This window comes from Ambystoma mexicanum, chromosome 1q (assembly GCF_040938575.1).
Source record: "Ambystoma mexicanum isolate Mex_15411 chromosome 1q, UKY_AmexF1_1, whole genome shotgun sequence".
Lineage (NCBI taxonomy): Eukaryota > Metazoa > Chordata > Amphibia > Caudata > Ambystomatidae > Ambystoma > Ambystoma mexicanum.
This window is the reverse complement of record NC_090922.1, coordinates 237458685-237484932: the sequence shown is the minus strand read 5'-3', so window position 1 is coordinate 237484932 and position 26248 is coordinate 237458685. Positions and strand designations below refer to the sequence as shown.

The 26248-nt window shown below is 45.7% G+C and overlaps 1 protein-coding gene across 1 annotated transcript in view; it reads left to right on the top strand.

Moving 5' to 3' along the window:
* Nucleotides 1–26248, top strand: part of PRPF31 (pre-mRNA processing factor 31) — a 571659-nt gene that overhangs the window by 66803 nt on the left and 478608 nt on the right. The window contains exons 4-7 of the mRNA XM_069637987.1: nt 8321–8404; nt 15675–15772; nt 19286–19392; nt 19860–20029. Of these exons, the coding sequence (XP_069494088.1) occupies nt 8321–8404; nt 15675–15772; nt 19286–19392; nt 19860–20029 (459 nt within the window). The remainder of the gene's footprint in view (nt 1–8320; nt 8405–15674; nt 15773–19285; nt 19393–19859; nt 20030–26248) is intronic.

The window sequence follows — 26248 nt, the reverse complement described above, 5'->3', positions numbered from 1 at the left end:
AAGTAACCAAATATCCCATGTGTAAAAGGCTAGCCCCATTGCACTGTAAGGTGCTTTGTGCAGTGTTAAAAAGTACAAGAATTCAGAAGGGAGTCCTAGTTTCCCAATACTGATAGTCTGAAGGACTGATCAGTATCCCATAACCATTATCAAAAGGCAAGGCAAAGGAAGGTAAGTCAAAACAAAGGGGGGGGTCTGGGAATCTCTCTACCAGCACGAACACAGCCCAATGACTTGCTCACTATTCTTGGAGAGGCACAGCCCCTCCCTACTGATGAGGTCCAACCAGACCGAAACACGTGTCTGGGGATGCTGTTGGTACTCTTGTTCAGAGGAGAATTGCCTAGCATTTCGGTGCTGGACTGCCCCAGGGCAGGACAAAGACTGATATGTTTAGGATATTTCTTCTCTGTGAAAGATAGTGAGCTAAAGACTCTGGGTAAGTCTCTCGCAACCAGGACTAATGTCTGGCAGAGGGACTCCCAGGACCCCCCTTGTTAATTTGCATATGCAAGTAACTTTGGGTCTCACCCTAAGTTACTAGGGGAATCCAGACGTGGACCCCTTGCTCACTATTCTTAGAGGCACAGCTCCTCCCTACTGATGAGGTCCAACCAGACCGAAACACGTGTCTGGGGATGCTGTTGGTACTCTTGTTCAGAGGAGAATTGCCTAGCATTTCGGTGCTGGACTGCCCCAGGGCAGGACAAAGACTGATATGTTTAGGATATTTCTTCTCTGTGAAAGGTAGTGAGCTAAAGACTCTGGGTAAGTCTCTCGCAACCAGGACTAATGTCTGGCAGAGGGACTCCCAGGACCCCCCTTGTTAATTTGCAAAGGAAGGGAAGTTAAAGGTTTTAGTCCCCGTCAAAGAGTGAGAATACGATGGATGTAGCCCCCCCGCACCATGAGGCATGGCTTTCCTAGCCTGTGCATTTACCTGACTGTCTCTGCATATCTATACACCTGATGTGGCCCCCCTGTACTTTGAGGCGTGGCTTTCCCAGCCTGTACACTTACCTGATTGTCCTTTAAATATCTGCATACCCGATGTAGCCACCCCGTACCATGAGGTGCGTCCCCCCCGATCACACATTTCTAGAACCACCTGTATGCTGCAAAAGGTATGCGTGAGCTTACACTTTGAAGATTGTCACTTTGCACTTACTGTAACTAGCACCCTGATGACTGAGGGTTTGGTGTGATGTTATAGATGCAAAAATCCAAAATGAGCAAAAAGAACCAGGTTCCATAGAAAACTATGGGGGTAAAGTTGCGAAAAGGAAAATATTTCCTAACAGGTAAATGTTAAAAAAAAATAATCTGGAGACGTTTTAGTATTGTCGGTGTTGGCCTTAACGGAGTTTTACACTTTTAATCTGTGACAGAACTAGGAAATGCCCACCTCGGGCGACCTCTTGGGTTTAGCCTGAATTAACCAAAGGTTTTGGTAGCTATGGCTGAGTAGCCAGGTTTAGTTTGAGGAATGAGAGTGCTAGGAGTATACAATTGATTTAAGGAAACACACTAGTGATTTTCTATTTTATGTACACTAAGGCTTAATTGGGTAACTATTATTCACACAGTACCATCACAGCACACTTTCAAAGCAACACAAAGTGAGAAATTACTGACATCACACTAACTCTTATAACTTCAGTTAACGCCTCCTTAACCAATAGTCCAACCCTGTACTAAGTGATTCTCAGTCAAGTGGGGCGGCTGAGGAGGAAAACAGGGCAGGTAAGCAGCAGACCGAGCAGAGTTTGAAGGTTTCTACAGGTTTGCAGTAAGTTATTCAAGTTGGAGCCAAATGGGTGGTTCACCCCAGTGGGACATAGCGTGCCCTGGAAGGGGGGGGGGGAGAGGGGCATAATAGCTTAACTACAGCCCTCCAAGAACACTAAACGCAGAGATACCAAGGAAAATACCTAGGCTCGGGACAGTACCTTTGCAATGAAGACTTTGGTGTAGCATGATGGTCCCCAAGATGAGGCGACAGTTGTCACTATTTGAGTTTCTTTGGCCTGAGCAGCTGAAGAAGGAACTTTTGAGGGAACAGACAGATGCACTCGAGCTGTAGGACGTCCAGCAGCGGATCTTCGCGGCACTGGTTTCGTGTCAGTTACGGTTGTCATCTTGTAGACTTCTCTTCGGTTCTTGGTCCACGACTCGGCTGAGGGGAGACATTTAAGAGCGGAAACATCACTGCAGGCCCGGAAGGATGCCCACAATATTCCAACCTAAACCGTGCTTCACAAGACGTTGCACTGCAAAATCGCGCAGGGTTTTTGGAGTTCGCAACCTGTGAAGGTTGCAGCTCTTCGTGGGATGGCGCAAACTGCAGGTTAGCTCAGGCGAAGAAGTCTTCAAGAGGTCTTCCCTGTCGCTTGAAATTCGCAGGGGCGGGTCTGCAGCGGTCACTCAACGGCTCTGGCGTTCGCTTTGAAGTTGCTGGGACGTCCCAAGTATTCCCCTGCGGATCTTCAGTCCAGTGGTCGACCTAAGGTTCAGCTCCAGGAACCTTGCCTTTTATGCAAGAAAACCGTCGAGTCCGCCAATAACCAGACAAGCCTTTCATGCAAATCTTGGGGGTGGATATGCAAGGGGACAGCCAGCTTACAAGTTCAAACTGGTTCCAGGCAGGCACACTGCAGGACAAAGACCTGGGAGATTTGGTCACCTCCCCCACTTGCTGTCCTTTCGGGCACTCTGAGCCTTGGCAGTCTACCAAGGTAACTCTGCCAAAGACAAAAGACCCATCAAGACTCCCCAAGGCAGGTAGAAGAAGGCTCAAGTAAGAACAAGTCATCATGAACAGGGCTTAGAAAATTACAGCCACCGTTTTAGGCAAATGGTGACCCCTGTGTCCCCTACCACAGCTGCGAAGACAGCCTGCGGTAGAATACAAAAAGTTGAACTTGTAAAAGAGTACTGAAACAGTGAGAAAAGGGAGACCAGGTTTCCCCTCAGCACTCCACATAAGGTGGGGGTGTGCTGATCACACAAAATAAAATGGAGAAGGATGTCCCCTGCCCTGGTAACACTTGTTAACACAAGTAAAGTTAAAAAAAAGGACTGAACAGGTGGGAGGTCGGCCCACCGGGCAGAAGACACTACATCCATGAAGATTGTGATGGGACGCCGGTAGAACCTAACCAAGTTGTTGGCTCAGCGCCAGAAAGAAGGGGTAGCGAGCCAGCAATTCAAGAACCCCCAACGGGGCAATGGCAGAAGGCAACCCAAGACAAACCAGAGCCGAGACAGTAGCAGCGAGCCAATCAGTTTCCAGGCCATGAACAATGGACATCAAAAACCAGAGGTGAGGCTGAACCGCATTAAACCACTCTGTTTCCAGTCCATGAAAGTCCCCACCTTAAGGCACTTGGGCCAGAAGGATTTGCCAGGAAGGCAGTCCTGTAGACCAGGAATGTGTGTTTAGTGAAAGAACAGCCATTCCAGCACACAAACATTGATGTAGGAGGCGAAGGGAGGACCCTGGACAAGATTCCACCAGCAGAGAAGCATCCAGGAGCAAGGACAAAGGAGCCAGGTTCCAACCAGTATGGCGATGCCAGGATCCACCGCAGGAGCACCTCTTAATCGGCGCTCTTCCAGGAGTTCAGGGGCAGATACAGATGAGGAATGCACTGGGTCTCGCACTGATGATGCATTCCCCACCAGGCAAGCAGAACAGATTTTGGTGGCCAGCCAATCGATCGGCCATGAAAAACCTCCAATCACTCAGTCCACCGCTGCTGTAGTGTGCGAGTCTTGAAGAATTGAAACTAGTCTACTCCAGTTTAAATTCAAGCAGGGGGTGGTTTTGTGGGCTCTGGATGAGCACACATTAGCAGAATAACCTATTTAGCCATGCTTCATTGTCCAGAGATGGCCCTGAGGTAACTGGGAGCAGGGCTTAACAAATGAATTGGTAATTGTTAGAAAATATTCTCTTTTGCTGCTTTCCTTCCATAGACTTCTATGGAACGGTATCATTCCAAAATGTCACCACCAAAACTACAGTACTGCGCATTTGCACCATACCAAAATTCCAACTGATATGGTGCAAATGCGCAATAAAGGGAGTGGGTGTTGCAGGGGTCTCAACCGGTTAATTACATGGAAAGCGGGTTACCAGAAGTGGGGGGGAGAAGGACCCTGCGGCGCCAGGTCTGACCCACATAAGTAGGAGGAAACTGGCATTACAAGGATAGAGGGGAGTTGGCAGCAGTGTGCCGCTGAAACCACCGTAAGGTAAGTAGGGAGTGGACATGGGGAGGCAGGCAAAGTGATTGTGATCACTGCACCTTGCTGTTTGCATTCAAATATTTTTTTTTGCAGTATTTTCGGCAGTGCAGTGATCACATAGATCCTACGGGACCCTCAAAATTCTGCTTTGGTTTTGAACAGGACCCGAATTGAAGGGAAGTATAGCTTTTTTGCTTTACTTATCTTCATCTATTCTGGGGGCACTGATCAATCCCCATAGCTATCTGTGCATGGGGGACTGTGTCCCCATTACAAAATTCCTTGTTGATTTTAAGCTGCTCACATTGCGTTATGGTGAAGTGTGGTGGGGTACTTTGTATCCCTTACTTTGTTTTAAGTAACATTTTGGTTACTTGCATTTGTCCTGGACAGGCTGGTGGTAGTTCTTTCATTTTCGATCATAATTTTTATTTTTCTCGTCTGCACTTCTACATTTTACCGCATCATGCCATTTAGATTTGTATTCTTTTTTTAAAAAAGGCCCTGCCGCTCATTTATGCCCTGTCCTCTGGCCATCTTGTATCTGGGCCTTCTTCCAGCCCTCTGAGGATCAGAAGACTTGCACGGACACAGCAAGCGCATCTTTTTACTGTAAAGTTTATTTAAAATAAGGCCCATCTCTACCTAGAACTATAGGGTGTTCCCTGCCTAGCTTTCTAGCTAATGCGCTCCTCCATCAGGATGAATGTTATGTTTTATAATGCGCGCCAGTACCACCGTAGAGGAAGTGTCCAGGCGCTAAAATGTCCAAACACAAATCTGTTCTCTGTCCCATCTAAGCTATCTGACCCTACCACTATAACTAGGTCTGAAGAATGACTCCCTTCTCCTGGTGCTCTTGTTGGTCACAGGTTCCTCACTCCTCCTTTCTCCTTTCAGTAGACCATATGCAAATAGTCTAGTAATCCACTATCAAATTTTAGTTCTTTTAAGGGACTGGTCCTTATTCTTCCTTGTCAGCTTAAGCATATTATGGTTCATTTTCTCCCTATTGTAGGGTTTCTGAATCTGTTACTCTTCTCTTTTATAGTAGTTCACGTTCCAATTATAATTCCTCCATTCCCAGGGTGCAGTTTCATGAGCTTGGGCTTCCTGACCTCACAGGTTTGTTCTCCCCAGATTTCATTTCCGTGCTCTTATCGAGATATGGGTGGGCCTTCCCTTTTTGAGCCTCCTATTTTTTTATTTCTTTCCTACTCTATGGTTTTCGTGTTCTTGTCTCATTCGAACGGGTCTGTTTCACTGGATTATTTCAATAGTTTTCCCATTGGTACTGGGGCGAGTTTCGTTTTACTTGAAGTCCTGCTTGGTTTGCTGCTTTTTCCTGTCCCTGTTTCACCGTCTGGATTGCAGGGCAACATGGGCAATAAACTTTAAACCCTTGGATTCTTTCTCGTTGCGGCTTGCTCTCTAAGGCGTCACCTTCCTGGATGTGCTGTTCTCATCTTTGGGGCATCACAGGGATTGTGATTGGGAACTGCTTACTCGCCTGGATGGTCTCGGGGTTGTTGTATGGCAGACTGCCCACCACTCTGATTCCGTGGTCATGCCACCACTGCTCATTCTCCCCATCTGTCTTTTTTTCTGCTCTTGCACCCCAGTTGCTCTGTTTCTGGTTTCACGCCGAAGCAGCTCTTTCGCATTTCTGCTCTGTTCTCCTTGAGCCCCGCCTTCCACTGTTATGCACAGGGAGCTTTCCCTGCATGTCTCGAGGTCTTTGCTCTCTCTCAGCTCTCGCCTCTCTCACTGGTTAGTCTTGCTTCCATTTCCAGCCTCCTCACTGCAGTTAATTGTAGACTTTAAAAGGATATCTTCCATTTCTTGTTGTTCATGATATAACTTATCTTCATGCCTTTGATAAGTTTGGTATATTGTATAAGTCCATATACGCCTTCACTTGGAGGCCATCAGGGAGTTACTCACGGGAACGGCAGTCTTTGTCTCCAAAGGGGGTGTTTCTCCCAGTGAGGTCCCACTTGCCTCAAGCCCTCTTCACCCACCCCCTAATGAGGGTTCACCTACCTAGCCCTCCCCCTTAATGGGAAGGGACTAATTCCCTCAATACGTACCACCGCTCAGCGAGATATGCCATACAAATTATGCCCTTTCATGGGTAAAGCAGAGGTATGCATTTGTGGGTGGATGTGGGGGCTGTAACTGTCTGGTCCCAGTCCACAACCTGGTCAAAGTGTGTCTGCTGTCCTTGCTATTTGTTGGCTCTGGGGTGTCTCGAGCACAAATTTTGGATCAGCAGAAGTCTCCTGCAGCCATTCTTCAAATCCTCATTGCAGCAAAAATGACTCGTGGATCCTTTTTGCAGCCAACCAGCATTGCCTCCAGTGAAGCTGTGCCCCATTGGTCTGATCAAGGCCTTTATCAGTGCTTCAACCTCTAGACCGGTGGAAAAACCCAGTCCAATCCCTGCTCAAAGAACCTGCCCTAGGAAGCTGCTAGAAGTGTCCTAGAACTACCCTGTGGACTGACCAGCTCCCTCCTAGTCTTTGTTGAATTGGTCGCTGACCCACTTTCAGACTTTATTCCATAGACTCTGCTTGTGACACAAGGCCTTCCCCTGCAGTTGCAGCTGCTCTCCAGGATAAAGAGGCGAAGGACGAGCTTCTTTGTGTCCTCCACTAGGCTCACCTTCTGCCGCCTGATCAAGTTGGTCATCGCTGTCCCTCCGCCTTCGTGTCCTGCTGGTCTTGTGGTTATCTTTCAACTCAGGATCATTCAGCACTCCAGTTACAGGAGCCATCTTGCTAGAGGGCAGAAACACTGACAAGCCAGACCAAATCCAGACACCGACTGTGCACCAGTAAATCCTGGACCCTCTCAAAAGGAATGGACACTCAAAGTGAGCCCAGTGGATTCAGAAACCTCAGTGGTAGTCTGAAGGAATCTGAGCACAAGGGTTGAGTTTACATATATTTTTCCAATATCCTCCATAAGGTTCAATAGTCTCAAAGTCCTACCCTACCACTCCTTAGCCTCATGACGATGGATGGTATTCTGACTTCAAAAAAAAATCATGTAGGCAAAGGGACCTAAACTCCAACCCCCCCCCCCCCCGGCCCCCTTCTTCGCTGACTTTACTGCATATTTTAAAAAGTTAAATTGCTTGCAAGAGCACCCCATGTTGGATGTTTATGTGCATTGTGAACAGTTAGTTTCAATGCCTAGTAAATAGAATTATACATGTTGTCTAACTTGAGATAAAAGTGCTCTGCGTTTGTCTCATTGAACCACCTACACGCTCTTCTGAGTCAAGGCCTTACAACTCAGTCACCTGCCTTTGGCTAGACCCTGTTCACCATAATAGGATAGCCTCTTAGAATCTGCCCAAAGGGTTGATTCTGAAAATCCATCTGACATAAAGATTATCATTTATGAACATTGGGATACTAAGCCAGTAGAAATGACCACAACCCTGGTGTAGCCACAACTGGATTGCAGTTGCAATCTGCATACTCCACAACACACTTTCAGGCTGACTGTCAACCTTGCATCAAAATGGGGTGCTTAAATACCATGCCTACCCTAGTTGCCATGTGGCCTATTAAGAGCCCACTAAATGGATTGTAGTAGCAGGAGTGCGCCAGTGGAAGACCCTCCTGGCCACACAAGATAAGTTTATATATTTGAAGCAAGCCACCAAAAACCTTGGTGGCCCCAGAAAGTTAAAGCCAGAAACACAAAAATGTAATTCTACCCTAACGAGTATATATTCTTCACTATAACCTGCATGGATTACTTTGTGAGCTTGTGAGACTAACTACACCTTGGTACCAAGCCTCTCCCCTTCAAAAAGTGAAGCCAGTCCGCCCTGTCATTACCATCAAAATAGTTTGTACAAACATCGTGTGTATACCCACACACGCAACAGGGTTTGTACTTTTGACCCCCTCATCAGAGGGCTTCAGAAAAACCTCCCAAACTAGTGCATGCTAATCTTGGGCAAATAGCTACATTGTTATTTAGAGAATTGCCTTGATGGTCATTGCAACATGCTATTGTTTAATCCGCAATCTTTTTTTCCATTTCCTCTCAGTGATGGGGCCCATAGAAACTGCCCCCGAGTACCGTGTCATTGTGGATGCCAACAACTTGACAGTGGAAATTGAAAACGAGCTGAGTGAGTATTGAATGTGTTCCTCTATTCCTTTGTGCCATGTTTGGTAGAATTTGATTTTTTTGAGCAATAATATCCCCACTTGTGAGCCTCCCCCTGTGAAGAATCTTGCCCATCCTTCACTGAAACCCTGCCCAAAGTCTCCTCCAAGGAGACAAGGGAAAGGTGGACTCTTCCTGATCTTGACCTTGGGGGTGGTGTACTGGGGGAGGATCACCTGGGAGGAGACAAGACCCAGGGTGGTGAGATCCCATGGGATGAAGCACAGTATTTGCCCTTTGAAGGGAAGAGCATTTCAGGGATAACTAAACAGGTAATGGCATATTGTCATTGGAATGTACCTGACCTGCATGTAAAATCTCACTGTGTACACATACTGTACAATCTGAACAATCCTTTGGGGTCTTTCAGGATAAACATCCTCCTTACTCCGAAAGGTTTAATGTAAAAGGATCTAGAAAAATTGCCTTAAGTCAAAGGTCTTCCTCTCTACTAACCAATTCTAAAGAGCCATCTTTAAATTATTATAAAGGGAATAAATCTACCCTTAGAATCAAGTCAATACCTAAAATAACTGTTAATGGGGACTACAAGACCCATAATCCCTGGAGTTCTGGGATGAGGAAGAGGGCTGAAGAGGCATGCTGTAGCAGCAGTAGTCAGGCAATTAAGCCTAATAGCCAACACCCAAAGGAACCAGGGAGACATCAAAGGCTCCCTCAGGCGCAGGCTAGAGGAAGGAGTTCGAGCTGTGGATGGAGTGCGTGCAGTAGTGGCAGAGGCAGAAGGCTCAGTGCTGCCAAATCAAGCAGAAGTGGGAGCACCAGAGGGACACCCAAATGTGGATGCAACAGATTTCACCTTGTTCTGAGAGGGTCCTGTTCCCCTCCTCCACCCCCCCGCCCCACAACCCCCACCCCCACCCCCAATCTCAAGTGCAGAGACTACGCAACATAAGATGCGCAGAGAGGCTGTCTTTCCCCATGTGAGCATGATTGCAGTGCAGGAAATGTGCGTCGACCGAGGTGAGAATTTGTGGGTGAGTCGCAGGTCTCAGGAACGAGGGGAGCTCCTTGGTCGATTGTCAGAGTAAGGGTGCGGGTCCCTAGTGAGCTACAAGCAGTAGTAGTTGTGCAACACGCAAGAAGAGGATCACAGAAGCCGAGGAGTATGCATTCGGATCCCTTGAACGAGCACTGCCGGCAACAAAGCAGGAGCGAGTGGAAGTGACAATGGAAAGTAGCACTCGTATGTCTTTTAATTGCATAAGATCAAACCCTGCTTAAGGCCATTGTTAAACTCTTTAGACTATGAAGAAGTGGTTGTGTCTCTCATTAAAGCAAACACACATTGTGAAAGAGTTATTGAACCTTTAAAGCTTATAAATCTTGACAAGAAGTGGTCGTGTGTGCCAAATTCAGTTTTTCAAGTGAAGAGTGAACTTTACTTTGTTCTTATGGACAATCATTACTTGCAAAAGAAACTAAGTGTTTAAATACTGTTAGTGCAGTGGGAGAGGGCACAAGCATTGCCCATGCCAAGAGTATTCCATCATTGAGATTGAAATAATCCTTTTTCAAAGCCAGAAAACAAACTAAGGAGCACAGTGAGCACATAGAAGTTAACCTTGCCCAAGTTACAAGTGTGCAAGCATTACCTGAAGCCAAGAGAGTGGCACCAAGTCTTCTGGGTAATTGGTTGGCTTACAGTTGGCAAAGAGGTTAAGGCTAAGCTTTGGAAGGGAAACCCTGTGGCTTATAAACCACTATTTGACGGTGACCCAACCTATACTGCCCGAAACTGTTGTAGAAAGAAGAGGTGGGTCCAAAAGCAATCCAAGGTTTCCCTTGAGATGGCAGACAAGAGAAGCAAAGAGGCTGCCCCTCTTGGAGAGAGATTGAGGAAGAGTTCCTTGCCTGGTTGAAGGTGTTGCAGTGCCTTAACTTGACTCTTGTTCAACCCTGTCTTAAAATAGAGTACTGAAGCTGTGGTGGTATATATGGTTGTCCGTAGATTCAAGACTTCAGTAGTTGCAATGAAGTAGTCGTCTGAGTCAAAGGAGAATATCCTCATGGTAAACTTTAATAGAAGTTAGTGGTTGAAGTAGAAGGAGCAGAACTGTGAAGTCATCCTGACCAATATATACCTATTGTGAATTGTAATCTGAATAGACGAATAATCACTGTTAACCAAGACTTGTGTTCCACTGACATTCTAGAAGTTGTTTTCCTTTTTGAACTTCAAGTCTTCTTGGATAACTGGAAGTGGTCAAAGGGCATCGTAGAAGAGATGCTATTCGAAGGAAGTAGAAAGACTAATTTATTAAGTAGCTCTTTTGTTGGAACAGTGGTTGGCAGATCTTTACCTTGATATTGAGACTTTAAAAACGGAACTAAGACTTTGCTACTTATTTGGAATTACCTATATGTTTTGATGACCATTGAAGCTGAAGACACCTTGAATCTCGGAAGGGATTTTACCCATCTTGTTGCAAGGTTATCACAACATTATGAATACGTTTAAATGCCATATATTCTTTTGTATTTGATGTAGTGCGAGGGCCAGAATTCCTGTGTTAGTGTTTCCCTTTAGTTTGGTTAGGTAGGGAAACCATGAGCTGAGTAGGGATAGTGAGGCATTTATCTGTTAAAATAAAATGGCATGTTTTGAACCATCCTCAAACAGTTGTTGGCCTTGCATTGTTGACCCCTTGCACCCTCAAGCACTTTTTGCTGGACTGTTGGATTTTTTTGTATTGGTTTTCTTGAGTGGGAACCTAGTCCCCCCAACCTCCCACTCACTCTTTACTCTATTGCTGGGAACATTTTTCAACCCTTTTGGTTGTCTTTTTAGGAGAAATGCTTTCCTCCATATTGTAAGGTAGCTGCAATTTTTATTATTGCAGCGACAGCATGTTCTGTGCAGTGTTGCTGGGTGCTCTTTGAGCTGCCCTTTTATTTTCCTTGCTACTGTTTCCAAGGATGGGGGATACTTTGTATCCTGCCTAACCTTTATTTTGTTGAATCGTACAGCCCACCTAATATGGAATGCTGATGGGTCACAATCTATCCTTTTTTCCACGACTCCTGTAACTTTCTAGTTGGTGACAAGTTCATCGGAGTGGCTGGTGGCAGTGGATGTTTTCTACTGATTTGTAGTGAAACTTCCCTGCAGGCTGCTGTCACTGCAGCGGTAAGGGACACATGGTTCACCTTTGAACTAAAATGGTGCCAGTCTGCTATTTCTGCCAAGTCTTGATGACTTATCCTTTCTTGAGCCGCCTTCTTATATGTAGAGGGGGGGATGGGGGGGGTCTTGATAGTTTTTATCTTTGGTGGGCTTCCTTGCGATAGCACGCCAAGGCTTGGAGTGCCTGAAAGGGCAGGAAGATGGGTAGGTGACCAAACTCTGCTCGTCTTTGACCTGCAGTGTGGCTGCCTGGATCCAGTTTAAACTGGGATGCTGGCAGTCCTTCTGGACAAGCCAGCCGCCAGATGTGCATGTATGGCTTGAATGGTAATTGTCTGTCCAGATGCTTTTCCTGCATAAAGGTGAGTGTCCCGGAGCAGCAAGAGTTGGCCCATGTAGCGGAGAATCAGAGGACGGACAATGTCTGCAGCTAGCGACCGCCAAGGACTGCGGAGTGATAGTTACAGCTCCAGCCTTTTCTGACAACTGGGAAGAACGAGACCGGACCACCTCATCCCCTGGACTGATGGGACCAACCAGTCTCGAGACGACCTGCATTTTGAGGACCTGTCCCTCTTAGAGCTGCGAACGTCCTGGAATGCAATTCCCCAATATCAGGGGACTTGGACTGATTTGCTGTGTATACGGTTTCAGCTGAAACTTCGTGGTCATACTGCTGGGCCTCCAGTGACTTTCCCCGCTCTGAGACATCTCCCTTTCCAAGTCTGGGACAGAGAAACAAAGGTTTGCCGTGTGACAACTGTCGTTGAACCTAAGGCTGTGTCGAGTCCCAACAAGCCCGGATTGTGAAGATAGTCTGCTGGGCGTCTAATCACAAGAAGCTCACCGTCTGATGCTGCCGAAAGTGCCTTCAGCCTCGAGGCCAAGAATCCTAACGGGAGGTGCCGTCGCCTCACCTGGGGACCCGCAGGTGGCATTTTTTTGTTTTTTTTTTCTTCAAGAAAAGGTACTGTATCTCTTCTAGGTACTCGCCTGGGTGCTTGCTGTGTTAAATAAGACTCCTCCTGAGCTTTCGGAGAGACATTGAGGTGGACAAACCAACTGTGTTCTCGAAGGCTTAAGGACACTGGCCCTTTGGTCTACAATCCTTCAGAGGGTCTAGCTGACCTCCCTGAACAACCTTTTAACTAAACATTTTACTTCCCCCCCCCCCCCCACACACAACACAGAAGAAACCTGCTATTTTGACAACTTTGACAGTGTCTGCCTTTTTGTTTTGCCGTCGGGGGCCCTGTTCCCCAGTGCCTACTCTGCCTCTTATCACCAGATAGGGTTGGACTTTTTAAAGTGTGTACTGCCTTAAAGTACAGTAACTGTGTTGGGTTACTTAGGAATCAATTTGCTGAACTTGAATGCTACTGACTACTTGCCTCTATTCTAAAGTCTGCTATTACTTTAACTCTTGAGATAAGGTTATACAATTACACTGTGCCAAACAATGTAATTTAGTATGTACAGTTGTACATTATTTAATTGTTGACCACATCAGCCTAACACGTATTTCGAGACTTGGCTCTTCTTCGGAGGCAATTCCACTTGTCTAAAATGCTCCAGTCACAATGAGCAATGGTTCCCTTCAACCTTAGAGACCCCCAGCTCTTTTGCTGGACTCTTAATTTTTATCCTGGAGTGAGTGACCTTTTTCTCATTCACTCATGTATTTTGATCTGATTTTATGACTGTTTCTTTATTTTTGGAGTGTGACAAACTCCATAGGCATCTACCTTTTTGCATGGTGACACACAGCAATCCTTTAGATTTCTCTTAAGGTTTAAATACCTTTTCTACTGTTCCCAAGAATAGTGAAGTGAAATTGACTTTACTTACCTTCCATATTTAGGTCCAGCATGCCCCCTCCTATATGGAGTGCTGGGGCGGGGGGTTTAGTTAGTAGCCCCTTTTCCTACTTACTCATGTAACATTTTTTGTTACCCTTGCTACATTTAATGGCTGGTGGCAATCGTTTCATTTTCCTACCATTCTGCATTTTTACCAGAGGCTGAAGAGCTGCAGTATAGCACCCATGGGTGACCATTGTGTCAACATGGCCCGGTCTTCTTTTTTGGCCATTTCTTGTTTGTGAGGTCTTTCTTGGGTTTTACTCTGCGCAACAAACCAGGTTTAACCCTTTTGTTAGTTTTTGCCTTTGGCAGGCTTCAGTACTAAAACCTGCCTCTGGTGCCAGTGGTTCTGGGAGGGCAGGAAGTGAGGGAGGTGCCTGAAACTCCCTGTCCTTGGTCTCCAGGGCAACCTGAATGCACCCAGGCCTGATTGGCTGGGTGGCAGTCCTTGTAGGACAGCCATCCTGCTGTGATTGACGTCTAGGCTGTGCATGAATGGGAGGAACCTGCATAAAAGGCAAGGCTTCTTGGACTGAAGTCGCCCACTGAATGAACATCCGATGAAGGAATTGTAAAGAGAAGCTTGCTGCATCCCCCCTGGACCATTTATCAGTGAAGCCCCTACTGCGCTGAAACTGCTTTTCCGAATCGACTAGAGAAGCTCCGGAAAGGACGACTTCTTCCCTTGGGTTGGTGGGACCAACTAACCCCAAGACTAACTTTGCTGGAAGACCTTACCCAACTGGGTGTACCTCTTTGCTTCTGCTGCTGGAACCGAGTGCCAGGGGTCGAGAAATCAATAGAGTGCATTGTTTTTAAGCCGAACCTGAGCTCCAGGAAGATCCTGAGGACCCTCCCGAAGCGGGAAGACTCCAGCTTGAGTCACCTCACCAGAGTGCTGGACTCCAGCAATGAAGGAAGCCCAACCAGTGTCCAAGATCTGCAGTGGTGCTATTTGTGGTAGCTGAAATCTCGAAATGCTGCTGAACTGAAAAGAGCCTGTAGCTGCTGCCAACCTTCGAACTGCAGTGCAGGAGTCCTCCAGACAGACGTCCTCCTTGGCCCCACGACTGAGGCCCAGGAACTCAGTGCAACCAGGACAGAAGCCAGCTTGATTCTCTTCTAACCTAATGTACTGTTTCTGACTTACCCCTTTGTCTGTAGCTTGCTAGTCTCCAGTTGATATTTGCAGTAGCTGCCTTCTAGAGTTGATTCTAGCTCTAACTTTTCACAAGTGTAACAGCTTGTGGCCCAACAGTGATTTTCTACAACAAACTCCAATTTAGTGCAAGACATTTGTGCTATCTAAGTGCCTCGTCTCCATAGACATTGGTCAAATTTACTTTGACTGACTGTCCTGGTTCCCTGCAGACTCTCATCCTCGTTGATACATTGGTTTTTAACTAACATTGCTGGGAAAGGTTTAATCTAGAAAGTGCTTGCATGCTCTGAGAACCTGTTAACCTGTTTTCCTTCCTATAACCTTTCCTCTTTGCCAACCTCCGAATTGACCAAGTACAAGAAGTGATAGAATACTGTCCTAGTTAGAAGTCACCTCAGGGTGTAGGAAGTGTATGGTATCTCTAAAGAGTATTTACTTGCTTGACTTGATTCTGAGAAAGTATTTTGAAGTCTTTTTATTGTTGCACATTGCCCTTTTTAAAGAATGCTTAGTTAAAACTGACCATTAAATGCATCATTTTATTACTAGAAAATCTTGATTGTAAGTGTTATTTTGATACTTGTATGTGTGGATTTCGATACTACAGCTGTACAGCTCACATTTACCCCTCTTGAGATGTCTGGCTGCTCAGTCACTCTACCAACTTGTGAAGTACAGACCTATACCATTAGGTGGGTTACCTAATCGCAAGAGGACCAGGTTTGGTGTAGTCTCCCACAGGGTTACTACACCAAATCTTGCCTAACAAACATTGCTTATAAAATGTTAGTATCCAGTGCCCTCAGTCCATCCCCTCTGTTCCTTGGGGCTGTGATGCAAATCTAACATGGCTAAGATCAAATATCCGCTTTTGTTTTTCTGTGATATGCATTTCCCCTTGGCTAAATGAATTGTAATTGTCACATATTGCCCAGGCACCCTATTGTGTGCTTCATGCTATAGAAAACACTTGCATGGAGTACATAAAAATGAATGCGCTCTATCATTTTGATGACCATAAAGAAAACATTTGTTTTATAACGTTGTACTTTATCCTTAGATCTAATTCATAAATTCATCCGGGATAAATATTCCAAGAGGTTTCCGGAGCTGGAGTCTCTGGTCCCAAACGCACTGGATTACATCAGAACTGTGAAGGTATGGAAGTGGCTCATTTTACTTAAACGTGGGTCATAGAGTGATTAAAAATTACAGGGTGATGGTCACAACGGAAGATTCTGTGCTTATGTCTTTAACTTGTACTGCAGCTTTTCACACATCTGAAACAGATATGGCTTTCTGAGAGCTATCCCAGAATTACTTGACTCTTAAATGAGGGGAAAATCTGGTTATTGCAGGTAAAGGTCCAGTTGATGGTTGGACTTTAAGATGGATTTTTAGAATCTGGACTGATTTTAGCAGGCCGATCACCCTAGTTATGATTAACGGGGAGCTCTGGAAGGTTAGCTTTGGTTTTGGAATGTAAGTGGGGTCACGGGCCCACTGTGTGCATTGAGAAACCAGAAGGTGTCTCACCTACTAGTCCCCAGGGATCTGTCATCCAAGTGGCCAGGACACTTCCATTGCTTTTGGATCCAGTTCCTTGGGGTGCACCAGTGTGGGAGGATCACCTGGGTGAGTGGTCTTGTGGGAGTGCGACAACTGATGGCGAGATGCGGTATCCCTCTCCCTGCAAGACTTTTACCCTACCCGGTAGGATATATGGGAACTCTACTCCCTACACAAACGTTCACGCGGACAGCCCGCTCTGGGAGAAAATGGACTCCCACCTGAGCAGTGTACCTGACATGTCCCACAACTATGGTCAGGCAATTACTGGTAACCATTCACACCTGACTTCCATTAAGCTTACCCTCACAGATAAAAGGCAGAGCATGAGAGCACACTCTGAGCGAGGCAAAACACACAAAGGAACAGCAGTTTCGAGAAGGTAGCTGAATGAGGGAAGAAAGTTGGCAAACCAGGAAGGGTTTGCAAGGAGGCAGATGCCCTTGACCTTTCCAGCGGAAAATTGTTACTTTCTAGAAACCATTGAATAAAAGTGTGAGGCCAGGAAACTAGACTGAAGAATCCTGCATTGTGTGTCGGAGATACCCTGCATGGATGATGGAGTTTGGGAGAAGCAGCCGCCACCGTGGTACCTTCCTAGTCTCCAAGAAGATCAACTGAGTTGGGGAGACCGATGCAAGACCGGTCTGTGTTGAAGTCAATGTTGCAAGCGGCAACATGGTACAAAGCAAAGAACAGAAAAATGAGGTTGGTAACGCGTGTGATGAAAGACCCGAGCAAAGCCTAATGGCTGGCTGATGTTTGAACATTGTGCTAAAGATACAATATTCATAAGAGTGGTCCGGCACTGCAAGTGTGCTCAATCGAATGTCTCTGAGGTATTCAGCCAAGAAGTGGCAGAAGTGAAAGTAGATGACAAAGAATGAGAAATGGAATGAAACGAAGTGGCCCTGCAGCGGTTTAAGCAAAACCTATCGCACAATCGCAGGGGGCAACAATGTCTAAGTCTGTCCTCTATCTCGGGATCCCTTGATGCTTTGACGCTGAAATCTCGCAGGAAGGGCTCTTGCAGGACAAGCTGACCACACCTCGAGTCTTCTACTGTGTGTAACCCAAAGTGGAGCTGGTCAGTCCACTGAATGGCCCTGGGACACTTCCTAATGTTCCAACTTGTTGAGTTACCAGAAGAAGTCGAGAATGGTTGTTCCCACCACTCCACCGGTCGATGCACCACTGAAGGTCTTCTAAGATCAATAGCCAAACAAGGCTCCACTGGGACTGCAGCAAATGATTTTCGCCAGGCCTTCTCAGGATCGGTCCACTGGTCGTCTGAAGTTTTCACAGCTATGCAGGATACTTTGCTCCTCGCAGGATATCTGAAACATTGATGCAGGACCCCTCCTCTTATCCTAAAGTTCAGGTGAGCACAAACACAGCCCAGCCAATGAAGATCTGCCACACACGCACACGCAGTTGTCCAATCAGGGACCACTGTTGGTGAAACATGGATACACTCCAGACACACAGAAACCATTTTGTGCATTCGGACCAGCCATTCCCAATCCACTTCCTGGCTTATAACACACATGGTCTGCACAAGCCAGCCGCCGGAAAGGAAGTTTGACCGGAGCAGGAGGACCTGACAGACGAGGGAATTTACGCGGAATGCCGGCAACGAGGGACCACATGTTTTTTATCTGTGCCAGGAAAAAAGTGGACTTGTGCGCTTTACTTCACTAGCATGTTAAGAGGATGAACGCGGAGAAGCAGAGTCCACGGAATGCTTCCACCGAGGGAGGTCTACCCAGAACCAAAGAGTGCAGGACTTGTCTCGATGACTAACCGGAAGCACTGTCTAGGTGGGAGTCACAGTAAGAACCTACAGACTTACTTTGTTTGGAGGGGGTGTCCCTGTGAGTTAACCACCCCAGCCCGGACTAGCACTTAATTTTACTGTTTTCTGAGTGTGTGTATAGCAAAATAAACTTGGGTACTGAATTTCGGTGTCTGTCTGTTTCTCTTGCAAATCCCAGCAGTTAACAAATGGTGGCGCAGTGGGATCTGGAAGAGAATGCCATGGAGGCCTTATTAAAAGCCCAACCTACAACAGACCCTGCAAACAGTCAACAAGCCCAGGCTGATCAACGGACCTTTCAGCAGGCATTGCAGATGCAGCAAACGCAGTTGCTGGATGCAACCAACCTAAGGAGCCAGGCCCAGGTGCCGGCCCTGTCTTGCAGAAATACATATCGGGGGAGGAACTGATGATCCTTATTCAAGAGACTATGGATGCTGCCACCCTCTGATCTAAACAGAACCACTGGTGGGCAGTTGAGGCATCAAACACCTTCTGGACAAAAGCAGGGACTCAAAGCCAATCGGTTGATTCTGGGGATAAACGGTAGGTGGTGGCAGTGAAGGGCCCAGACAAGGGTTCTTGCAAGGAAGGCCTAACCCAGCAGATGTGGGTGGGGGGGGGGGCAGTAGGTGACATCAGGGGGGGTCGAGCTGGACATTCAGAGGCAAAAACCCCAGACCAGTTTGGCCAGAAAGGGCTTAAAATGGCAAAACCGCTCCCTGTCCCCTGTGTTTGGGTATTGACCTTGTACCTGTTAGTGTAAACTAGGTTGTGTGGTTTTTCTGTGCTTTGTTGATAATTTTAAATAGCTACATACACAAAACAGTGCTATGTAACTCGTCTTCCACAAGAAACCAACAGTTTGTTTAGTTTGCACCTCTAATTCAAAGGAAGCTAATGCATCTGTAATGAATAGGTGGCAGATTAGTGAACATACAGGCGGTGATATAACTTGAATTATGGAGTGAACCAGTTGTTGTCTTGCTTATTATTGTGGAATATTTGGGTTGTAGTGATTTCTACTATAATATTGGTGTGCTCACTAACATTCATTTAATAAACAATGGATAGAAGTGGTTTTTGTACTTGGAGTTGAACAGGTATACCTACTGATTATTCTCAGTAACGGGCTCAGTGAATGAAAGAGATCCTAAAAAAGATCAGTCCTAGAAAACTGAATGCAACAGTAGCCTATTACGTTTTAATAACTGACAGGCAAGTGTATTAACATGTTTTTGGCACTATTTCTTAAGGTTGTTTGATGGTGCTCATTCGTATTACAGGAATTGGGCAATAGTCTGGACAAGTGCAAGAACAATGAAAATCTTCAGCAGATACTCACTAACGCCACCATCATGGTTGTGAGTGTAACTGCCTCCACCACCCAAGGGTATGTTTTTATAATGTTCCATATGCAGACCAGACCTTGGGTAGCTGTCCTTTCCTGTACTGTCCTATATTCTACACCTGTATCCACCACTTGGTGTATCCTTTGTATTTCATATACCATGCCTTTAATCGCAGACCTACCTCCGCTTCTCTCTGTATGCTGCAGGATTTAGACTCTGCAATGTGGACTACTGACTGTTATATACAGTGTCATGAGACCTCTGTAGCACAATAGGTCATCTTTACAGGCTTAATTAACTCTTTAACCTTTGGTATAACTGGGATGTTTGTGTCCACGTGTACATATGGATTTTGGTGTTTTTGTTTGTTTCCCCTCGCAACAAAGCCTGTGTAGAGGAGCCATCCAGTGTCTGTGAGGCTGTACTCTGGCTTCATGTGGTCAGGCTACTAGATTGTGAATGACAGCCTCTGTCTTTTTCTCCACACTCCTATCCATTGTGAGTGCAGGCAACAGCTGACAGACGAGGAGCTCTATCGGATTGAGGAGGCCTGCGACATGGCATTGGAGTTGAACCAGTCCAAGCACCGCATATATGAATATGTGGAATCGCGCATGTCCTTCATTGCTCCAAACCTCTCAATCATTGTGGGAGCCTCTACTGCTGCCAAGATCATGGGTGAGAAGGCTTTCTCTCTGTGCCGATGTGGTGTCAAATGTGAGGCACATTACTGTTAGAAACTTGTGCAGGAGTACTACAATCTACTTTTTTTTTTTTTAAATGATTTGTTAATTTTTATTTTCTTTTTTTTTTAAGTAGTTTTAAACCAGGTACTTCCACGTTTGGTTGCAAGCTTATTCTTTTTATCCCTGAGAAGTTCACATGGATTTAGTTTGAAACGTGTGGTTTCATAAGATTAACAAAATTAAACTTTGAAATTCACTTCATTGAAATCTGAATGTAGTAGTTCATACTTATGAAATAGAATTAGACTTGAAAGATGCAAAATCAATCTTATTTGAATTACAGAATAGCACACTGTTGAAGGATTCAACCAGCTATGTGCACGGACTTTAGGGGTTGTGTTCCCATACTGGAATAACGGACAATCGGTAATCCTTTGTTGGCTCACTCGAGCAGTCTCAGGATCTGAGGTAGACTAGGGCAGTAGTATTACCACAAACCTAAGAATGTCCCCAACGTGGTCTACTAAAATCTCAATTGTGTGGCACCAAAGGGGACCCAATGTTGCCAAGTAATAAATGGCCACAAAACGGAGCAATAAGGGTGACTAGTGTAATGTACACCGGTCTTGTTTAATGAACTTGGCTGCATGTTGCACTACAAGGAAAGAGGTGGGGGTGGGGGTTGTTAATGGAATAGAGGGAGAGGCAAGTGCTAATCCTTTGGTATTTGCAAACCGAAAGTACCCACGTCTTGAGCACCAGTGTGATTTTAGGTGGGTGTTGGGGAGATTGTTCCACAGCCCTATGATGAAGGCAGTGAAGAGTGCTTTCTTGGGTGGAAGAACAGGGTGTCCCAAGTCAGACAAATGCTTTGTTGGGGATTCACTCTTACAGGGGATGGGCTGGTACCAAAGTGCAATTAGCCTAATGCACATGTACAGAAAGTACATCACAACTGATCTACTATACAATGATCTATAGATTTATTTGGTATTTTATTAGGATAAGGTACTGTTGAGTACATCATCAAAGCAAGAGGATCAAGGAGAAATGCCTCAGCTCAGGTAAGTACCTCTGCAACTCACTTGGAAGGACTTAAGTTTAAAAACGTTGGACCATAGGAAAAAGTGAGGCCATATCTTGGGTCTGCTGTGGTTATTGTGAAAATTAAGGTAAGGCTTTGTTTACCACACATGCAGCATGAGGGGCAACCAGCCAGAGAAGACTCCTAAGAAGAGTTCTAGTTCATTGTTCAATAGTCAGCCGGCTGGTTGCAGTTGTAGCACAAAACCCACTCCAGACAATTGAAATTAATGGTAGGCTGCAAAACCCCATTCAGCTAAGGCCCAGGGGACCCTGACAATGGAACAAACTACCAGATCAGGATTTAGGATCCAGAAAGAGGTTCTCGCAGCACTGGTTGCAGAGAATTTGACCAAGAAATGGTAGATGCATACGTTGTTTTGGGTATCGGGTTTCTGAGTAAAGGAGCTTGAATCCATCACCTAATGATGCTCCAGATGCAGAAGGCTCCACAAAGAAGATACCTGAAGGGGCAACCCAGGGGGCAGAAGATCCTGCAGCCACATACACAGCAGCAGAGCACAGACGAACCCTGCAGAGTTCCCAGGTCTGCTTGGGGAAGAAGGATGTTACAGCAAGGCATCAAAGAAACTGTCACTACAGAGGCAATGGGGCTGGAGGTGACTCGGGATGTCCCACAGCAGAGCTGCAGCAAGCCAGGAGGGACCTCCCTACCTTGGGCACATGGACTTGAAGGATGTTACATGGTGTCGGGGAGAATCCTCATTTCTGTGCCATTTCCCTCAACCTTGGACACCCCCAGCTCTTTTGCTAGACTTCATTTTTATCCTGGAGTGAGTGAGACCCTTTTCTCACTCTTGTATTTTGATCTGATTTGGACTCTGGGCCTCCTTACAATCCTTCCGGTCGAGTAACAAGGGTGCTGGTAAACCTACTGGCACTGTTACCGCACCAGCAGGGTACAAGGTTGCGGTGTGGGTGGAACGGCACCCGCTCAGACTTTCATGGTAGCACCGGTGCCGTTATTAACGGTGTCGGTGCTACCGTCATCCCCATTCCCATTCGAGTCCTATGGGACTCGAATGGAAATGGGATTAAAATGTTTCCGCCGCCTGACTTCCTGGTCTGGCGGAATTGGAATCCCCCGCTGTTACCAGCAAGCCAGGTGCCGGAAAAAAATCACAACTCCGGCGACAGCCTGTCGGTTTTACCGGCACGGCTACCGCCGGAGTTGTAATGAGGCCCTCTGTGTTTTCTTTGTTTTTGGAGTCTGACAAACTCCATGGGCATCTACTTGTAACAAACGGCACCTTCAGTGCAGTGTCACAGAGCAGTCCTTTGGATTTCTCATAAGCTTTAAATACCTTCTCTTGGGTGAACTACTGTTCCCTAGAGTAGTAAGTGAAATTGACTTTACTTGCCTTTTTCCTATGTTGGTCCAGCACAACCCATCGGATGTGGAGCGCTGGACGGTTACTTGGTAGCCCCTTTTCCTACTCTCCCATTGTGTGTTTTTACCGCAGGTTGAATCCTCAGCTGCAGTATAGCACCCATGGGTGACCATTGTGTCAAAATGGCCCGGTCATCTTTTTCGCCACTTGTTTGTGAGGTCTTTCTTTGGTTTTACTCTGCGCGCCAAACCGGGTTTAACCCTTTTGTTCGTTTTGCCTTTGGCAGTATCGAACCCACCTCTGGACAGGGAGGTGCTCGAAACTCCCTGTCCTTAGTCTCCAGGGCAACCTGAATGCACCCAGTCCTGATTGATTGACTGGCTGGCTTTCCTTGCAGGACAGCCACCCTGCTGTGTGAGTGACAGCTAAGCTGTGCATGAATGAGAGAAACCTGCATAAAAAGCGAGGCTTCTTGGACTGAAAACTGAGTCGACTGCTGGACGAAACATCTGACAAAGGAATTGTGAAGAGAAGCTTGCTGCAACCTACTGGACCGTTGAACAGCCCGGTGAAGCCCTGCTGCTGTGCTGAAATTGCTTTCCTATTCGACTAGCGAAGCTCCAGAAAGGACGACTTCTTCGCTTGGGTTGGTGGGACCAACTAACCCCAAGACGAACTTTGCTGGAAGACCTTCCCCAACTGGCTGTACTTCTTTGCTGCTGGAACAGAGTGCCAGGGTTAGAAATTTGTAGTCGAGTGCATTGTCTTTAAGCTGGACAGAAGCTACAGGAAAATCCTGAGGACCCTCCCGAAGTAGGATGACCCAAGCTCAAGTCAGCTGGACTCAAGAAGTGAAGGAAGCCCAGCCAATGTCCAAGATCCACGGTGGTGCTATGTGCCAGTAGCTGAAACCCTGAAGTGCTGCTGAACTGAAAAGAGCCCATAGCTGCCGCTGAACTGCTGTGCAGTAGTTTTACAGACGTCCTCCCGCTGGGCCTAGGAACACGGGCACTGCAACCAGGACAGAAGCCAGCTGGATCCTTTTCTTCTAACCGAAGGTACTGTTCTGACTAAGGGGTACTTAGCTCTTGGTCTGTAGCTTGCTTGTCTCAGTTGAGATTTGCAATAGACATAGAGTTGATTCCTTTTCGCAAGTGTGACAGCTTGTGACCCAACAGTGATTTTCTACAACAAACTCCTTTTTATTGAGTTTTAACACATAATCAGAACGTAATGTTTACAGAGATTCATGAAGATGTTGAACAAGAGAGATGTACAAATAAACTGAGTTAACAATGAAAAAAGCAGAACAGGGGAATAATTAACAATGTAGGAGGTTCAACTATAATTAAATCCTTAATCTAAAGTACTTGAGCCTAAGATAAACCGGGGAGTCAAAGTATGAACACAAGAACAAAGGTGGAAAGGAGAGGGATGGAGGTATCACTAGTAATCTAATAGTAAGAATTCTTTATGAAATAGAGCATCAGCTACCACATGAGAGCAAGCAATAATAAACGGCAGCATCTAGTAGAAAAAGGGGAATCGAGAGCAAGTACTCGTTCATGCGATGACGCCATAAAACAGTCCAAATAACGAATAAAAAAGGACTATTTGGGAATATTCTCCAAACTGAATGCCATGCATGACTCAATTCTATGTACATGACCAATATTATTCCCCCACCCCTTGACAAAGGTTATGGGAAGCTTTCCAATTGGAGATAAGCTTTAGGGCCAAGGCAATGAACAAGTCGTATAGTTTGGCAAAGGAATGCAAATTAGTGTTAGTTATCGCTAAGCTTCCCAGAACAATATAAAAGTGATAGTGTGATATCGACATAGAAAATGATGAGTTTAAGGAGCTTCCAAAACTTAAAAACAAGAGCAGTCAAGTGTTTAAAGGAGAAGGGAGCATGTCCCCAGGACCAACATTTGTCATCCGTTTTTCTTGGATTTGGATAGTTTCACAGGAGTGATAAATGCTTGATGAATAAAGAACTGATGTTATGTTGGCCGAAGCAGAGATCCCGCTGATCCTAGAGTACAGAAGGGACCACGTTAGATCACATAAAGAACAGCCTAGATAATTTTCCCAAATTGAGCGCATGGTCCATACAATATCCTTGGAGGACAAAACATTCTAAAACTTTGAAGCCTTAATGTCGGAAACCATGGTTAAGGACAACAGTCTGGAGGCATCAGGTGACGGAATGGAATTTGAAAAAAGATGGCGTGAGTGCCTCCAGGCATGCATTAACCAAATTATTATAGAAATGAAAATCCGAAATGGGAATAGAAAAGCGATTTCTTAGATGTTGGAAGGGCGGAATGGAGGAGCCATTAACTATTTGCTGAATAAATCTGATGCCAGATTTTAACCAGGATTTGCGGCATACAACTCTTAAGTAATATTTTTGTTATGCCAGAGCAATGGAGAGATTTTTGGTGGGGGACATTATGTGTGGAAATGGGAATAGTCTAAGAGCAGAGATGGTAGCCTTAGTGGGATCAGACATGGCAGAAGAAATATGTCTAAAGGTATAAATGAGATTGGCAACCTCATAGGGGTGAGCTAGATGTTTTTTTAAAACGTACCAGGTGGGAATGTCGGGAGAATAAGGGGAGGCAAACCAGCAACGAGATTGCTTAATTAGAAATGCTGAATGATATGATTTGAAGTCAACCCGCCCCCCACCCTGATTCATATGGGGCTTTAAGCTTGGGCAACAGCAATCCTTTTACATTTTCCAGGCCCCCATAGGAAATTAAGAATGGAGCAGATGGATTTGAAAAATGAGGAAGATGGTGGCACTGGAAGGAGTTGCAGGTAATATAGGACAATGGGAATAGCATCATTTTTATGGTGTAAAGTCTTGCCCACCAGGAAAGGTATAGAGGTGAGTTCCTTGAGTCTATCTAACAGTATTTGTTTATTCAGTTTGATCGTGTCAGTTGTTGAGGAGGCAAAGCGAATGCCTAAATATTCTATTTGCTACACCATTTGAGGCCCAATACATCCAAATCATGCTTCAAACAGAAGCAATTGAGGGGTAAAATCTCTGACTTTTCCTTATTAAGTTTACAACCTGATACTTGGGGGAGTGAAGTCTGTCAAGGAGATGAGGTAGGTGGAGTCTAGGGTTTTTGATTAAGATAAGAATGTCTTCAGCATACGCTGCAATTTTAATAGAATTTCTGCATGGGATACCGGGAATGAGTTTGTCGGATCTGAGTTCTAGCAGAGGTTCTATAGATAGAATATGAAGGGTGGGGATAGGGGACAGCCCTGCCTGGTACCTCTACAAAAGAATGTTGAAGATTGGCCATTAATGATAATGGGCCATTAATGATAATGGAAGATTTAGTTCACGGGTAGAGAAGCTTGACCAGGGAGAAACTGCTCGCCACACCCATGCCACCTAAGAGACTGGAACATAAATTCCCAATTAACACGGCCGAAGGCTTTCTCTGCATCCAGTGCAACAGCAGCATAACCTTATCTTTTTTGTCTTTGGAGATTGCATGAAAAGCATCAAATAGTAGTTGTGCATTCACCGAAATATTACATCCACTCACATATATACAACTTGATCAAAAACGGAAGGGATAATTCAATCCTGTTCGCAAGGATTTTGGCAAAAACCTTGCATTCCACATTGATGAGGGGGATTGGTCTGTAGTTACTAGGTAATGTGGGGTCTTTATCAGTTTTGGGGAACAAAATAAGTATGGCTTCAGAAAAGGATTCTGAAGAGCGGTTCTGGGAAATAAAAT